The 19,366-nt window shown below is 44.2% G+C and overlaps 1 protein-coding gene across 2 annotated transcripts in view; it reads left to right on the top strand.

The window, feature by feature from the left end:
* ZC3H3 (zinc finger CCCH-type containing 3) overlaps nt 1-19,366 on the top strand; it is a 104,222-nt gene that overhangs the window by 737 nt on the left and 84,119 nt on the right. For both annotated transcript variants that reach the window (XR_011920743.1, XM_072410534.1), the window contains exons 2-3: nt 916-1,954; nt 4,925-5,124. Coding sequence is in view for 1 of the 2 variants with exons in the window: in XM_072410534.1 (XP_072266635.1) it covers nt 916-1,954; nt 4,925-5,124 (1,239 nt within the window). In the remaining variant the exon portion in view is untranslated. The remainder of the gene's footprint in view (nt 1-915; nt 1,955-4,924; nt 5,125-19,366) is intronic.

Below are 19,366 nucleotides of genomic sequence, written 5' to 3'. Positions count from 1 at the left end.
GGCACAGAGGGGCCATGGAGGAATGGAGAGGGTGGGCACAGAGGGGCCATGGAGGAATGGAGAGAGCGGGCACAGAGGGGCCATGGAGGAATGGAGAGTGCGGGCACAGAAAGGAGAGAAGAGGAATGAAGGGAGTGGGCACAGAGGGGGGAGGAAAGGAATGGAGGGAGCAGGCACAGAGGGGGGAGGAATGGAGAGAGCGGGCACAGAGGGAAGTGAGTAGGAATGGAGGGAGCGGGCACTGAGGGAAGTGAGGAGGAATGGAGGGAGTGGACACAGAGGAGAGAGAAAAGGAATGGAGGGAGCGGGCACAGAGGGGAGCCATGGAGGAATGGAGGGAGCGGGCACAGAGGGGAGCCATGGAGGAATGGAGAGAGAGGGGAGTGAGGAGGAATGGAGAGAGTGGGCACAGAGGGGAATGAGGAGGAATGGAGAGAGTGGGCACAGAGGGGTACCATGGAGGAATGGAGAGAGTGGGCACAAAGGGGAGTGAGGAGGAATAGAGAGAGTTGGCACAGAGGGGTGCCTTGGAGGAATGGAGAGAGTGGGCACAGAGGGAAGTGAGGAGGAGTGGAGAGAGTGGGCACAGAGGGGTGCCATGGAGGATTGGAGAGAGCGGGCACAGAGGGGAGTGAGGAGGAATGGAGGGAGCGGGCACAGAGGAGCCATGGAGAAATGGAAAGAGCAGGAATAGAGGAAAGTAAGAGAACCTTTACCTTTTTGGAGAGAATGGGTACAGAGTGGCAAAATTGATCATAAGAGAAGGAAAGAATATGGGCGATGAGCGCTGATGCTGACTGGGGCCCAAAGTAGAAGCTGGGTGGTCCGGTTCTTGGCCTGGGTCCTGGCCTGGTTGTGTATTGGTTTCTCGCTGACCTTTCTCATTGCTAATCATTGATCACTTTTCCCCGGCAGGTCTCATTAGCAGACACAAAAATATACACGGTGATGCTCCAGCATCTACGGCACCAGCACATTCAAGATGGCGGAACCCATTGCAGCCGCAGTACAGGCCTCGGGTACCTTTCCACGGAGGGGCTGCTTTGCCAGGGTACCAACCACGACAGCCTGGCCTAACAAGCACCTGGCGAGCACAATACTCATTGGTGAATAAGACTTCTCATGGAGCAGAACAGAAAGTTGCTCCACCCATGGTGGTACCAAGCAAACCAGCATCCAATCTTCCCAATAAGGCCTATGCACCTGCCAGCAAACAGAAAGGGAACCTGACTGCCATCCATAACAATAAAACAGAATCCCAGCCCTCGCTAAGCACCCAGAAGAAGCTTCCTGATGAGGCAGCTCTGCCCTCCACGTCTGCGGAGTGGGGTGGTAAACTCAGGAAAACCACCCAGGTCCCTCCTGGGGATCCTTGCAGGACTTCAGTCCGGGTTATCGCCCAGAATTTATCTAATGCTACTCAGGGTTCTGCAGGAACACTGCCATCTTCTAATAAACCCCCCAATTCTCTCCCTAATGCCGGCACCATTAAGAAAAGACCGATCCCTGCTCCTCTGAGTCCTCCTAAAAACACTTTGCCTGTTGTCTCTCCAGCTAAAGTCCTCCGATCATCAAAGACTAAATACACCTGGGTGGCCACTTCCCCTAAATCCGACCTCGCTGTGAGAAAAGTCAGCCCGAGCACAAAGAAAGTGAATGAGAAGATCAAATCTCCATCCAGCGGGAATGCAACCAAATCAAAAAAGAACAGCCCACACCAAAAATGTGCCCCCAAAAACCGCTACAAGTGGAAAGCTCCGCCTACAACTGGCACTGTGTCAGCACCCCTCACTTCTAGCCTGGGTGCCAATAACAAAACTGTACAGAGGCCACAGACTCCAGAAAGTAAGTCATCACATCCTCCAGGGGGCGCCGCCTCATTCCGGGACTCTGGGAATTCCAGCTACAAAGTAAAGAGCCGCACCAAGCTAGTGAGGAGACGAAGCACATCAAGGTATATGGGTGCCCATCTGGGTGAGGGGGTTTGGGTACTCAGCATAAAAAAACATTATTTTAGAAACTTTGTTTACCCTCCTTACCCACTGTGACATTATTAATTTAAAACCCTGTACAGCAGGGGTAATCCTACTGAAGTCACCTAGATTGTAAGCTCTTTGGGGCAGGGTAATCTCCTCCTCCTCTTCCGCTGTCTGTATCTGTCCCCCATTTAATGTACAGTGCTACATAATATGTTGGCGCTATATAAATCCAGTTTATTATTAATAAGTCTGCTGTTTGAAGTACTCCAGCAATTTATAGGTCCTATGCCAGCTGGTCTTGTGCCATGCTCTTAAGGACCCCGTCGCTGGACAGCCAATAGGAAATGTCTGCATGCGCAGTATCAGAATCATAACCCCGACTCCTGTACACAAAGGTAAAAGTCCGGAATGTGGATTTATTATTATTATTCATAAATAGCGCCAACATATTACGCAGCGCTGTACATTAAATAGGGGTATCAGACAGATACAGACAATGACACAGGAGGTGGAGAGGACCCTGCCCCGAAGAGCTTACAATCTGCCAGGTGTCACCCCCCCCCATTTATTAGTGATTTGTTGTAGCACACTGCATCATACGAGGAGCGCGCATGCTCCCTATTCCCAAATGCATTGGATATTTGGCGAGGTAATAGTTATAGTGTTGTCACCATCAGGAAACCCACCCTACGGGATTCTATGCCATTGCTGGGGTGCATGAAGGCAAAAAACGTACACCAAAGATCCAGATTAACGAATATTGTGAGGCCAGAGACAGTCAGGCTGGGGAGGGGCTGGATGATGCCGGATGTCCTTGCTGCAGCTTCTAATGTGGAAGCTCACATTGTGCAAATTGAAGCAACCAATGCGTGTTTAGGAGAGGAGTCGGGACAACTGGAGGGCAGCTTCCTGGTAAGATTCCCTGTAATAGAGGAAGTATTCTATTCCCCTCTCTAGCGGCTCCTCTCTGCCATACCTCTATTCAGCTTTTGCCGCTTTGCACAGCATTTTTCACGTTTGTCAGTGTTAAAAGATTTTTCCTTCTATGTTTCTATCCTCCGCTCTCTACATTCCTGTGATAGATCAGACGGGAGGGGAAGTATTTGGGTTTGTGTCATCGGACCAATGGTTTATTTTCTGGTGCTTTGATATGAAATTCTTTTCTGAGGTTGAAAAAAGTTTATTGTATTTCATCTCCTCCTAAACTGCTTTCATCTGTTCCTATCATCCTAAATGGGAAGAGAAATGGTTATGGAGTGAAGAAATGTGTGCAAAGCTGGAGCGCCTCCATAGAAGCTGCCATGTGTGTGTTCTGCTAAGATGCTGCCCCCTAGTGCCCACCGATAGGAATGACTGACTGGGGAGTGTGTGTCCACTCTGAATTCTCTTTTCAGCCCGTCTGTCCTCATCATCATCATTATTATTACTATTGATAATAATACAAATTATTTATATAGCCCTAAAATATTATGCAGCTCTGTACATTAAATAGGAGTTGCAAATGACAGACAGTGACACAGGAGAAGGCGAGGACCCTGCCCCCAAAAGCTTACAATCTAAGAGGTGGAGAAGCAGAAATAGGAGGGGGATATGGAATGGTGGCTGAGGGGTTTAGGAGACAGAAGAAGACGGGTAGGTGAGGTTGAAGCGTTGGGTTTTAGGGGCTCTATTAAGCAGTAAGTAGCAGCAAGCTGAATAGGACAAGGAGACCATTCCAGAGAGTCGGGGCAGCTCTAGAAAAGTCACAAACGGTGGGACAAAAGCTGTGGAGGGATTTGAAGATAGATCTCAGGAAATAAATTGAATTGCATGGCATGGTGATCACACTGGACCGTATCTTCGGGCAAATATGGTTAAAAAATCTTCTAAAGATGTATGGGCCTGATGTAAAATTACTGACAATTGTGTTTTGTTTTACCTGCACATTATGACATGACATTGTGTATGAACTTATCTCTATGTATAGTGCATAGGATGAGCTGTTCAATATTTTGTACTTTGGGGCAGACTGTTCTGTTTATTGGTGTTGTGTTAGCTCTTTTAAAACGAATGTAATGCAATCCTAAAATTTTGTATCTGTTCTTTCTTTACAATGCAGGGGAAGTGTTAGGAAAGCCCCATTATCAGTGATAGAAACTCCCAGCATTGGGGTCCGTGGCTGCTACAATAATACCCAGCATGCATCTGACCAGAATAATAACCCCCGGCATTGGTGTGAATGGCTGCAATATGAAACTGTAGCATTGGTATTAATGAAGGCAATAACTATACCCCTTCATTGCAGCCAATGAATGCAACAATAACCCCCAGCACTGGTGTCAGTGACTACACTGTTACCCTCTAGCATTGGTGGTGGTGAATGTAATCATAACCCCCAGCATTGGTGCCCGTGAATGTAATCATAACCCCCAGCATTGGTGCCAGTGAATGTAATCATAACCCCCAGCCTTGGTGATGGTGAATGTAATCATAACCCCCAGCCTTGGTGATGGTGAATGTAATCATAACCCCCAGCCTTGGTGCTGGTGAATGTAATCATAACCCCCAGCATTGGTGCTGGTGAATGTAATCCTAACCCCCAGCCTTGGTGATGGTGAATGTAATCCTAACCCCATCATTGGTACCAATGAATGGGATCTGCACACAAACTATTTTTGTTGTATGTCAGTGGGCTTTGCTCCCCTTAAACCTTCTTCATTCGATAAAAGAGTTTTTATATTTTTTCTGTGGAATTCCTTTAATAAAGACTGGCAGGGGAAGCTACAGACTGAACGTGAGCATTGCAGCAAAAGCTCAGTTGTTATATTTTAATAAACTGTTACTATTTATTTAATAATCCTTGGGCGCTGTTAGTTTATAAAATAATCACTGTACACATGATTATTTCAATAAAGCTTATTCTATCTCAGGGCTGGAAATGTTCACCATCTGTCTCCTCCTTGCAGGTCTCCGGTAGAGAAGAAATCCTCTCCTCTGGCTCCTCTGACGGTGAAGAGTCGCTATGTCCTTCGCAGGAAGAGCTCACCCCGGGTAAAGTCCCCAGTGACGGTGAAAAGAAGCTCCCCGCGGGGGCTGATCCATCTCTCCAAACACCGCCTGAGAAGACTCCCTCCCACCAGGCCGCAATCCCCCGCAGTGCGAGAAGGTAGGGTATAGAAATGAAAGAAACAAATCGATCTCCAAATTCACGGTTTCATTTATAAATCTGTTCATGTAATTTAAGTAACCGGCTTTAATAAAATGTCAGCATCTTGCAGTCTCCGAACTCAGGAACAGGAAGCAGCACAAATAGCCAATCGGTTGAGCTGCATAATCATTCTCTATTTGTTAATGGGATCTTTGCTTTCAAGTTAATTCGTTGTTCCCAACAATTGTATCTAATAGGGGTAACACTGGCATAAGTGAGCAAAATAGCATTTAGGATTTCAATGATTGAGAGCTTCTAACACAGCCAATCAGGATAAGAGCTGGAGTACAGAACTTCTCACAAAGCCAAATAAAGATAGAGCAAGGGATTTAGGGACAGATCCCCTCATTCCGCTGATCAAGATATGAGCTGGGGACAGAACTCCCCATACAGCCAATTGGGGAAGTAGATTAATAAAGAAGCTGGAGATGAGAAGACCAGCCTGTCAGGAGTTGGGGGACAGAACTACTCACACAGCCAATCAGGATAAGAGCTGGAGTACAGAACTTCTCACAAAGCCAAATAAAGATAGAGCAAGGGATTTAGGGGCAGATTCCCTGATTGGCTGTGTGAGTAGCAGAACTACTCACACAGCCAATCAGGGAAAGAATTGGGGAAATATCTCCTTACATAGCCAATCACGGAATGCGTTGGGGGACAGATCTCCTTACACAGCCAATCAGGGAAAGGGCTAGGGACAGAACTCCTTAGGCAGCCAATCAGGGAAGTAGCTGGAGGACAGCGCTTCTCACAAAGCCAATTAGAGATCGAGCTAGGGATTTAGGGACAGATCTCCTCATTTCGCTGATCAGTATAGAAGCTGGGGACAGAACTCCCATACAGCCAGTCAGGGAAGTGGAACTCTACATCCATTTATCTAGGAGATAGAGGTGGGAAGACTATAAAGAGCCAATCCGGGTAGTATTTGGGGCAAAGAACTACTTGAACTCACCAATCAAGGAAAAAGCTAGGGACAGATCAACTTACACAGCCAATCGGCGAAGGAGCTAGGGACATATTTCCCTACACAGCCAATCAGGAAAGAGCTAGGAACAGATCTCCTTTCACAGCCAATCGGGGTAGGAGCTAGGGACAGATCTCCCTACACACCCAATCAGGGCAAGAGCTAGGGACAGATCTCTTTACGCAACCAATCAGGGAAAGAGCTAGGGAAAAGATCACCTTACACAGCCAATCAGAGAAGGTGTTTGGCAATAGACAGTAAGGAACTGGGTATTTAAACTGCTCATACGGCCAATCAGGAACTGGGGGAGGGGATGCCTCAAAAAAAGCAGCATCCTAAAAGAGCAGCAGTTTGTCAAAAATATTATCTTTTTGGTATTGTATCCCATTACCACCGCCCTCATAGTTACACGAACAGCCAACATTTTGTGTGACCCCCATTTCCTTTGCATTATAAATTTCAAACAGAACAGTTACACATTTACAATCTTTACCACTATTGTTTTTATTGTTCATGTGACTGGATCAATACCAGGTATGTGTTGTATTTCAGGATTACAGTACAGGTGTTACAGCTTGTAGAATACTCTGGATCAGGTAATACTGCAATTCTCCAGGTTGCTGCTTTGCTGTAAACACCCAGCAGAGGGCAGCCTTGTGCCGGGCTGTGGCACCACCTTGTCCACCTCTCGCCCTGTAATGAATTGCCCAATTTCCTCTTTATGTGAAGGAAAGCAGATATCAAGTAATTTGCAGCAATAAGCCGCTAATGCAGGGTCCCCGTATCAAAGCGGGAAAAAAATAGCCGGAAAAAACACACCCTGTGTTCATTCCTTAGGGCAGATAAAACACTAATATATAATTATCCTTGCAAATTGGATTGTTTTAAATAACCAAAAGGCGGCAGCCGGGGAAGGATCCGCCGGCCATTTTGCCTGAGTTACTATCGCCGTGTAATTGCTGCCTTCAATCAATTCCCTCGCCATTAGAAATTCCATCACAATCAACATTAAACTTTATACGTTGCCGAGGCCCTATCAGCCTTCCCATTCTTGCTCCTTCTTCTTTTAAAAGCTCCACTTTAACTGGCAAAATTAATCAGGGAGAAGATTTGAAACATTTACCCGTGTGAGGAGAGGTCAGGCTCTTGCCGCCGAGCGTGGCAGATAAGCGCGGGCTAATAAAAAGAGAAAATTGAATTACTAATGATTGCAGTCAGGACGGTTTATAAAAACCCGGGAGGATGGCATAAATGAATCATTTTGCTTCCACGGCCCACTGATAGATTGGTGGTAATCCATTAGTTGGCCAGCAGAGGAGACCTTGGTAGAGAACGGGGATCTGCTCATGGGGGCTGAGTGTTTCTTTTGTAGAGGTCTAACCTTTGGAATTAGGTTAAGTTTATCTGTGAGGCCAAGGTTTTTATTAGCAATGGAGCTTGTAGTGGGGACATTCTGCACGGTGAGCGACCCAACCAACTTCTCTGTCTGATCTTGGTGGACCCCTAAATGATAATATAGTTCAGGTGTCCCCAGTGCTGTTCGTGCTGCAGCATACAAAAATGTTTAGAAATTGGGATCGTTTAAAAAATTGATGACCCAGCTCCATAAAAAACATGGTGTCACCAGTTTCATAAGGAGGAACACAAGTCACTTTTAAGCAGCGCCAACCCCAACCCATTTGGAATAAATTGGAATGTCCCCAGTTTTGTCTGGGAATTTGTGCCCATTTATGAGGTCAGGTATTGGGGTTCACAATTCATCTAATAGGTGTTCAGTAGGGATGAGGTCAGGGCTCTGTGCGGGACACTCGAGTTCCTCCACACCAAACTGGTGACACCATGCCTTTATAAAGGGGGCTTTGTACCCTGGGTTACAGTCATGGGGGAACAGAAAAGGGTCTTCACCAAACTGTGCATACCAGGCTGGAAGAACCCAATGATCTACAAAGTCTTGTGTTTGACCCTTCACTGGAAACATCTGAACCCAACCATGGAGAGGCTCCTCAGACTTTTGGCCATTGGGCCTAGAATTGTCCACAATGGCTTTGTATGATGGAGAATTAAAGATCATTCACCAGGGGGCAACTGGTCTCCATCATTTGGGGAGGTGTCCTTCATTCATCTGGCCATATAGGTAGGTGTGATGGTCAGGTTAGAAGACCGGGCTCGCCTTTCCAATTTAATTCATTCCAAAAGTGTTCAGTAAGGCTGAGGTCAGGGATCTGTCCAGGACACTCGGGTTCCTCCACCACATACTGGTGACCCCATGGCTTTATGGAGCTGGCTTTGCACCCGGGGCACAGTCATGGGGGAACAGAAAAGGGCCTTCACCAAACTGTGACCACAAGGCTGAAAGAGCACCATTGTCTGCAACAGTATTTCTCAACTAGGGCTCCAGAGGTTGCTGGGGGTTCCTTGAGCAAAAAGTAATTTGTACCGTTCAGGTCAGGGTACATTCTTCCCAATGGCCAGCAATGTAAGAGGAATTCTTCCCAATTTCCAGGGTTCCCCCATTTTAGAAAGGTTGGGAAACACTGATCTACAATGTTTTTGTATGATGTGGTATTACCAGGACTCCTCCCCAGAGACACCTGCACTTGGGATGTATTTGGGGGGGATGCACCTACTTTGTACATATTATACTAATATATATACTGGTCATGTAGAATGGGTATTTTGTGGCCATGACCAATCCACCTGTTGGGTATTCAGGATCTGAAATCCTCCCGAGGGTACTGGGCACTAACCTTGCACCACACAACATTTGATGGGAACACTGTAAAAATGAAATTGTTTTTTTGGAATTAATGTGTCTCCTGGGCTGCAGGCCGGGCCCTGTATGGCCAGAGAGGAGGGGTGAAGAGGTTATTTCAGGCCCGCACTCTGGATGAGGTCAGTGTTACCCTGCTGTAAAAATATCCTACAAGGGCAAAGCGTGGGTTCATATGGGGATACAGTTATCGACGGATTAACAGCAAGAATCCCACTGGATTTACTTATACACAGGGCCCCCAATAAATAGGAACATTGTCACACCCGATCAGATATCACTGGCCAAGGAGCGGCTGCACCTGCCAGTGGAAGCACCAACAACCTACCTTCTCGAGTTAATTATCAGCACCTACCTACTACCAGGAAAGTTCTCATTAGATGTAAGCTGTATTCTATAGAATCCTCACCAAGTTCTGAATATTATATATTATAGGAGACCACCTCTATCCTGATCTAATAATACAGGAAGTGACATCACTACTCTCCAGATATGTTATATTACACAGGAAGTGACATCACTGTCCCCATGACATTTGATATATATTTTACAGGAAGTGACATCACCACTCTCCACATATGTTATATATCATGCAGGAAGTAACATTACTGCTCTCCAGATATAAGTTATGTGTTATACAGGAAGGGACATCACTGCTCCCCGGATATTAGTTCTATAATAATATACAGGAAGTGGCATCACTGCTCTCCAGATCAAAGTTGTATATCATAGAGGCATTGACATCACCGCTCTCCAAATAAAAGGTGTATATTTTACAGGAAGTGACATCACCGCTCCCTGGATAGAAGTTGTATAATATACAGGAAATGACATCACCGCTCTACAGATAGAAGTTATATAATAAACATGAAGTGACATCACTGCCCTTCAGATATAAGTTATATATTATACAGGAAGTGACATCACTGCCCTTGAGATATAAGTTATATATTATACAGGAAGTGACATCACCGCTCCTTGAGTAGAAGTTGTATAATATACAGGAAGTGACATCACCGCTCTACAGATAGAAGTTATATATTATACAGGAAGTGATGACCACTCTCTAGACATATGTTATATATTATACAGGAAGTGATATCACTGCTCTCCAGATATGTTATATATTATACAGGAAGTGACATCACCACTCTCCAGATATGTTATATAACATACAGGAAGTGACATCACCGCCCTTCAGATATAAATTATATATTATACAGGAAGTGACATGACCTCTCTCTAGACATATGTTATATATTATACAGGAAGAGATATCACTGCTCTCCTGATATGTTATATATTATACAGGAAGTGACATCACCACTCTCCAGATATGTTATATAACATACAGGAAGTGACATCACCACCCTTCAGATATAAATTATATATTATACAGGAAGTGACATGACCTCTCTCTAGACATATGTTATATATTGTACAGGAAGTGATATCTTGTTCTCCAGATATAAATTAAGTTTGGATCCTCTTTCTATGTATTTCCATATTTGTGTACTTTCAAGCCTTATGTTATAATTTTATCTGATTATTATACCTTTGTTCCCATTGCTTGTCTGAGCTGTTGTACCCGGCAAGGTGATGATATATTTACAATACATTTATAAAAAAGGGAAAGGCCGTGTTGGGGCAGTTGTGCACCTTCAGCTGTTGGGTGTCTTTATTTGGCTGCAGGTCACTGATCCCCCTGGGTGCAGAGACCTCCTATCTTTATACAACAAATGTGGCCCCAGGGAAGGGCTGCGGGGTTAATGTCATTACTAGCCGGCTGTCTGCAGCCCACCCTGACCCTCCTCATAAATCATTAAGTTCTCAGATCTCCGATCTGGCCGGGGTGCAGCAGGAGTGAGCTCAGTAACAAGGCCGGCTGCTGGTGGTGGCGGTTAGGTGGGGGGGGGCATCGGTGAAAGTTCACATATTTGGCCTCTATCCCAGCGCTAGCCTCGTCACCGCGCGTATTTGACGGTATTGAGTTTCCGTTGACATGTTCAGCATTTACAGGTGAACAAGTTTCTGAACCCGACCCGGAATGGGGAATTCTGCGATGCCACTTCTGGACGGGCTCCAGGAGACAAATGGGGCCCCTACACCTGTTTTTGTTTGAAAAGGGAAAGGACTGGTATTCATAGCACTGGGGGGCAAATAATTCCCTGGGCTCTGACTTCATGTACATTTATCTTACTGAATCTCAATAACACAATCCGATCAGATTGATAACAATTGCAATGTCTTCAATCAGGGACAATATTTAAAGTGTACCTCCTGCCAAATTTTTGGAAGGGTTGAAACCCCTGCCAGGCCATCTTTTGCTTTCCGCTTCCCGTTGGGGAGATTTTGCTTCCTGTCTAAAGGTGGAACAGGAAATGTGAGGAAAGTTCTCCAGGATCGTTGTCCTCAGAACACGTCTTCCTATTGGAGGATTTTCTTTCGCTTATTGCTCTGATGATACCTCAAAATTTCGGATTTCCCCATCACATTCACTCATCTTGAGGAACGGTCACCTGAACAAATACCTGACTGCCTCCTCCTTTACAGGAGATTGTTGATAAACTGTTATTGATCCACCATGGGGCATTGTTAAATGATGTTGGCAGACCACCCTAACCAATCACAACCGTTTGTCTTGGGTGACCGTCATGTAGCATGATATTGTGGGTGAGCATTGGTACCGTAGGACACAAGTGTGTATTGACCGCCACTGTTGGTGTTTTTGCATACTTTTTTATTTTTGCTGGGGTTGGGATATTAACTTATTATTTAGGAACCCAATGACCCTCCTGTGAAGCTCCTTGTTTGGGTTTTCTTCTCATACGGAGCCAAACGTCTCCAAGTTGTCCAGCTGCGTTCACATGGCTGCCCGGTGCAGAGTGTAAGTGTTGTGGCGGCATGTGGTGCAGACACGGTGCAGTGTTATCAGGTGACCAATCCAAAGACACCATGTGCACCTGAGCTGCACTATTAATATTAATATTATTAATAATAATAAACAGCATTTCTATAGCCTGTATTGTGACCAAACTCTTTGGTAACCACCCAAAAACAGCCGGGTGGGTGCTGAAAAGTGCTGGGTGGTGCGCCCAGCTAAAAGTGCCTGCGGAGAACCCTGCTATGTATTTTATGGATACGGTGTTCAACCCAGAATATTTTTTTAAGCTGTGTGAAAAAAAAACTCTAGGCTACTGACAGTTCCTGTATTGTGATCCCAAAAACAGCCTGATGGTTACTGAAAAGTGACAGGTGGTGCGCCCAGCTAAAAGGGGCCGGGGAGAACACTGTGTATGTTTATATAACTTTGAACTCTTTGTTTTTCTTTCTTAGGAGTTTAGTTCTTCCCTGAACCCAGTAGGTCAGTGCAACACTTTGGAAGAGTTTTTTTGCAAAGAACCATCAAATCTTTGTGTATTTAGTTAATCCCCTAACATTATTATTTTTATTATTATTACACAGTATTTACATAGCGCCATCATATTACGCAGCGCTGTACAAAGTCTATAGTCATGTCACTAACATGAATCCATTGCTGTGTGACGTGTGTGTTTTATGTATGTTTATATAACTTTTATAACATTGCTGTATGAGGGGTGTGATGCCCTATAGGTCCCCTCTGAAAATAAAATCTATGTGTATATGAGTTGGGGTGGTTATGGCGGCAGAGCTGCTCTCATGTATGGAGTATATAAGTTTGTTTTGGGGGTTTGTCGGGCCCCTCCTTCCATGTGAATACTTTTTAGGCTGTATGTCATCCAGAATATAATGGCGCTGGGCTCTGCGGTAACCTTGCACTCAGGAAGTGATTGTGTGCTGTCTCTGCGGGAGTTATGTGACTGGAAGTATCTGTGTTCTCACATTACGGCCCCCTTTCCCTGTCATAGATTAACTCTTAGGGTCTCCATGGGACCGGATCATTTCGGGACATGAGAAAATCTTTGTCTCGCTGAACCCTCTGAGATTAAGCGTTGCATTGAGGGGTGCTGGAAAAAATGTCTGCATGCTCGGTGTGTCAGCTTATGTTGTTTAGGAGTGAACACGAGAATTCTTTGGTAAATTTGTTGTATTAACTATGCAGTGTTCAACGCAGAATCCATGCGGGAACAAATTGTAGGTGAATGTCGGCCGCTGTATTGTGTTCAGTAAGCACCTGAAGAGTTACTGGTTACTGAAAAGTGTCGGCTGGTGCACCTAGCTAAAAGGGGTCGGGGAGAACACTGCTCGGACAGAGGGAGTCTCCTTCCTTTCCTTCCCATTGCCTTCATCATATCCTCACTTACTGCACTGTTCTCATTAAGATTAATGGCCATTTTTATTTTGTGCATAAGAAACAAATCCAGAAAACAAAAACATTTACAGAATGGGCTATTGGACAGAACATACTTCAAAGGGCAGCCCCAGATTGAAGGTGAGTATTGCAGCAATTTCAAACAACCTTCCATTAACAGTCCTGAATATTTATATTGATACGAGATGATTATATCCCCCTTAATCACACATTGAGGAAATCGTCTTGTCCTGCAAACCTCTCTCTTGCCCCCCCCAGTAACTGATACAAGCTGTCTACGAGAGATTTATTGGAGCCTCAGCGCGTCTAAACCCTGGCGTACTGGTTCCGTGCGGCCCTGGGATTCTCAGGTGTCTGTTACTGGGAGAAGCTTTTGACTTTGGAGAGACATGACATCCCCAGGCAGTTAGGACCTTTGGCATTTTCAGAGCAGTTGGGGGGGGGGGAAGAGCTTAGCAGAGCTGAAACACAATCAGGATGAACACAAACATAACTTGTGCATTATCATAAATCTCTTGGCATGCTATCCATTTCACTGCCGCATATTACTTTCCATCAACAACACAAGACACCCCGCAGCCTCACATCCAACGAGAAATACACGCTTGTCACAAATCATCATCCTCCATCTGACACACTGAATTAAAGGGGACCTGTCCTGGAAATGGTATATACACTGGCTTAGCTAAGCATACCCGGTTCCATGAGCTGGGGCTACATAGCCTTAGGTGGTGCAGTGCTTCCCCCTACCCAGGAAAGGGGCAATATGTATCCCAAAACATAGCACGAGTCCCCCTTTATAAGTCACTGGGGTGTCTGCAGGGGGAGCCCTTGGAGCAAAGTTCAATATTGGATTCTGTGGGCCTGATTTATTAAAGCTCTCCAAGGCTGGAAAGGAAACACTTTCATTAGTGAAGCTGGATGATCCAGTAAACCTGCAATGGATCTGGTCCAGGATTCAAAAAATAGCAAATTACTCTGAAGAAATCCATTCCAGGTTTACTGGATCACCCAGCTTCACTGATGAAAGTGTATCCTCTCCAGCCTTGGAGAGCTTTAATAAATCAGTCCCTGTATATGCAATAGCAGGCTTCAACCATTGCCTTGTGGTGCATACTGTTGCATAGTAATTGATTGTATTGATACAAAAGAGAGACAAATGACTTAAACAAATATTAACGTTGTCTAATTATTTCAAAAATGGATCTTTTCTTCTGTAAGTTTTTTCATTTTATCCATTGTTGCATTTTAGCTGCCTTCTGTCCACATTCCCCGCACAGCTTCATTGCCAGCTATACGTTATTGTTCTGGACCGGCTTCTCCATGGAGACCCCAATGGAACTACAGCCGTGTGTCCAATATTGTGTAGGGTCCCTTTTGTCACCTGGTGAGGTGTGGACTCTATATGATATGTGAAGGGGTCCTATGATATCCGGCACCAAGACGTTATTCATTTAGTCAACATAGTTATTTAGTCAATAGTACAAAAAGTGCCAAATCCCTCAGCAACATGATTGGTTGGACCTTTTGAGGCACATATCTGGATAAATGGACCATTTAGTTTACAAAATATATAAAAAATATATACTTTATTACATAATCAACAATACATAGGTAAAACCATACATACCGTGTTTCCCCGAAAATAAGACCTAGGAGAAAAAGAAAATAAAAGCATACATACCGGTAAATTAAAAAAGTACTCACCGAGACAGCTCCAGATATCTGATCCTGCGTGTGTGTCTTTGATGCTGGCTGCAGCGTGTGTGTCCTTTATGCTGGCTGCAGGGCGTGTCTATTCCTGAGCCAAACTGAAAGTAAAAAGCCTGCACTGAACAAGGAAGCAAGCTGCTGATCCCTGCCCTAACGGAGATCCCTGCACTTAATTACGGGTAAGTGATCAGAAGGGGACAATCATTTCATAGAGTGATCAGAAGGGGACAATCATTTCATAGTGATCAGAAGGGGACAATCATTTCATAGTGATCAGAAGGGGGTAATCAATGGCATAGAGTGATCAGAAGGGGACAATCATTGCATAGAGTGATCACAAGGGGACAGTCAATGGCATAGAGTGATCAGAAGGGGACAATCAATGGAACATGAGTGATCATGAGTGACTTTCAACAATAAATGTGTACTGTAGTCTTCTTCATGGAAAAATAAGACATCCCCTGAAAATAAGACCTAGTGTGTTTTTGGGAGCCAAAAAAAATATAAGACAGTGTCTTATTTTCGGGGAAACACGGTATATTTGATTATTAAAAGTTTATTGCTCATAGCAAAAAACCATGACATACAAAGTTTATATTTTATATCAATGAATATTGACGCGTTTCGCAGAAGCTTTATGTCCTCTTCTTCAGGATACAAATGAGACTTTAGCCTGGATAATCCTTGAAGTGTATAGAGCTGCCCCAGATCTGAAATTAGTGTCAAATAGCACTGGAGGAAATCGGAAACAACAGCCAAGCAGCAAACAAACTGCTATCCCATATGTTTTATAGGTTGCCTCCAAATCTGACAACCAAATGCCTGCTATTTCTTATCTTCCATTTCTATCCCACAGGCATTAGCTTTAAATAAAAAGTTTGGGTGATCCATTGAAGCGGACATAGCATCTGCGAAACGCGTCAATATTCATTGAGATGAAGTATGAACTTTGTCACTGTTTTTTTGCTACCAGCAATTTGGTTTTAATTTTATATTTTTTTTATTTTGTGTAAACTAATTGATATATTTATCCAGAGCATGTGCATCAAGGTCCTAACTAATCTTGCCGCTTATTTGATCCTTTTTAGTCACATGGCCTCTGCCCGGCTCCCATATCTACCCTGATCCTCACACACCTGGCCTTTGACATGAGGGCCCATTCACCCTGCTTGTGTTGCAGTGCTGCTTCCTAAACACAGCAGGTCTGGGCTCCTGTAATGAATTGGGAGGTTTAATTTTATGAATGGACTGCAACTTTAAGCCAATAATGCACCTGGGCTGGTCCAACACACGTGTGAATAGGAAAAGAAAATCCATTAAACCAAGCCACCCTCTTCCATTGCTTCATGGTCCATTCAGACTCTTGGGTGGTGCACAGGGGCCGACATTGGCTCTGATTGGTCTACAGCGTTACAGCCCCATACACAGCAAGCTGCAATGCTCTGTTTGTTCTGACACTTTTTTTCACCAATTGGTGCTCTTTTCTTCTTGAGGTCAGTTGTGTTGGGCCAGACACCCTTCACACACATACATCAGTAAGAATTGGGTGCCTATGACCCCGTCCCCTATTTACCAGTTGTCCTTACTCTACCATGTTTGGTTGGTTCTAACCTTTGCATACCCGGGGACAGCCCACAAGACCAACTCTCTGGAGATGCACTGACCCAGTCTTCCAGACATTACATATTGGTCACTCAGATCCAAACGCTGGTCCATTTTTCCTGCTTCCAACATATCACCTTCATAAATATGTGTTCATTTGCTTCCTCATTCCCCTCGCCCCACCACCACTCGGCCCTTGTACCCAGATCATCAAAATACTCAGCTCACCTTCCATGGTGTTTCATGTCTTCACTGATCAGTGTAAGTTGTATTTCTTCTGAATTAGTTATAAAAGAGCCACCTTGTGCTTAAACCAATAAAAGCTGAGGTTCCCTGGACTCATGCTGAAAGTGCACATGGCCTACCAGCCCCTGAGTGTGGATAACGGTGTCAAAAACAGAGCCCTGCAACTGTTTGCATTCTTGTGTTCTGTCTTATTTGTTATCCATAAGAAGGATCAACATAAATAACAAGACAAATAGAATTCACAGTTTCAGACCAGACCGATATAAAACCCAAGAACAAATATTTTTAGCTTTTACAGCTTACCAGTCCTGAAATGTAATGGATGCATTAGTTTTCTTTTTTAAGGCCAAATACTTTCTGTTCTTGGGTGACAGCTTCTCCAGCGATGGTGAGTGATAGTTGTCATCCTAGGACAAGACGTGTTATTGGCAGACCTCCAGGTGAACCTCAATTCTCGCCTGTCCCCATTTCCTTGCAGGTTGCCACCATCCTATTCTTTTAAATATTTTCTCTACCTGAAGACTTTCTTCCCCCATCTTGATTGGCTGGGCTGGGATCATTCCCACATTTGCAGGGGAATCCGGTATGTTTCAGGTATAATGGCAACCAAAGCTGAAGCTCTGCACGCACAACTCCGCTTTGTGACAGATCCACAGAGCAATCAGGCAGGTAGCAGGGAATACTGCAGAGGGGACATCGCCTGCCCCTTTCTGTAATAATGACCGACGTTTTCAGGGATTCCTAAAAGTGAATTGTTTTAAGGATTGGTAAGCTGACAAATTTTTTTGTTTTCTGTTTAGCTGTCTTTTAGTTTTTTCAAAACCCTACGTAAGACCGGTTCTCTTTTTATGCTGATTGTATAATTGGTTCTGTGACGACTATTGTTAATAATATTATTTCTTCTTCCTATTATTATAATATTATTTCTTTCTATATTTTCTGAGATTTGTTCTTCAGATCTGCTAATGTTTGTTTAAGGCATTGAATTCCAGATGCCAGGTCCTGGTGTGCGTCCACTAGGGGCTTCAGAGAACTCCCCCATCTTGTCCTCTAAATATTGGATTCTATCCTCTCCATGGGTAATAGAAGCAATAAATTGATCCAGCATGTTGGACTTATCCTTTGATGCAAAGAATTCTTCAATGATATCACCATCTCTTCATCATGGAAAGCGATATTTCTTTTTGATTTGCAGGGTAAATCTGAATAGTAAGTATTGTGATCTGGAGCATTATTGGTACTCTCGCACTGCTGCTGTATAGGGTTTGCTGATGAGGAAGTCATCTGATTGCTGAAGTACAGGTGCTCTTTATACTTCTCTGGATTCCCCCAGCCAGAGATTTTTTTTACCATCCTGTCTCTTTAATGGCCCGGAGCCAACCCGCCAGTTGGGCCAGGGTGATTTATGCCATAAGTGCGTTCTTTATAGATGTGGTGGTTTAATATGATATAATTAGCTGTAATTAAATATTCAATTGGCTTTCTTCATTTAACTAGTCTTCTATTTCACTGATTTATGGAGGAAAAATATTAATAGTCTGCGCAGAGCTGGTTAGGACAGGGCAATTAAAGCCGAATTAAAGACATAGATGTGTAGTGAGCACATCGGCCGCAGTGTGCGCGGATATATTTATCTGGCTGCCAGGCGGATCGAATGTCGGGCCCGACTCCGTGACACGAGGGAATGAGGAAGCCGGTGTCATGTTTATTCAACAAATAAGGTCTCCATATCATTAGATGATCCAGGCGCTTCCTTGTGCTGCTGATTATTGGATGAGAACAGAGAGGCCCTGGATCAGGGTCTCTGCTACTCCCAACCCATCTAAGTTCTTATAAACCATATGCCCCAGGGGTGAAAGAACTAAAGAGACCCTGTCACTGCTCTGTTGTAGCTTGTCTTTACAGTAACAGACGGTTCCGGATATGAATCAGACAACCTTGTGCATGGACAGTTTACATACGGTCCCTGCCAGACTCCACATTTCCAGGGCATTCTCTACAAATTCCCAATATATACTTAGGGAATATTGCTGACCAATGACTTTTTGGGATTTCACTCTTCAGCACTTTTATACACCTTTGGTACCATACGCAACAGTCGGGAAACTTTGGGTTGACCACATTAGTTTACTGAAACCCCTAATTCCAACCATTCTACATTCTCTAGACTTCAAGACCTCTATTCTTGGGATGATTTTGTAATTCCAATGAGGAAAGCCATATGGCGAAACGCATCGGGTTAAGAAGACAACCTTAATTTCCCAAAGTTTTCTGTGATCCTCTGGATAAATATTACATACTTAATTGAATTGTAATTTTATCTATATATGCTTGCTTATCTCTAAGTTAAGCTATGTTTAGCTTGGGCTGCGTACACATGTGGAATATTTGTCATTACAAAACTAACAAAAAATGAGAGATCAACAATTATTCACAATTATTTTGAGCGATCATATAGTGCACAATTCTGGGCATACTGTAATAATAGGAACGTTCAATTATAATCCACCAATAATATACAGACACAAGATGTGATCGTTTGAAAGATGCAGGAAGTGACATAGAGGAAATAATTGGCTCTGACTGATAAAAAGAACATGTCCTAAAACAT

The sequence above is a fragment of the Pyxicephalus adspersus genome, chromosome 5 (genome assembly GCF_032062135.1).
Source record: "Pyxicephalus adspersus chromosome 5, UCB_Pads_2.0, whole genome shotgun sequence".
NCBI lineage: Eukaryota > Metazoa > Chordata > Amphibia > Anura > Pyxicephalidae > Pyxicephalus > Pyxicephalus adspersus.
Note: the sequence above shows the minus strand (reverse complement) of the source record. Positions and strands in the feature narration are given on the sequence as shown.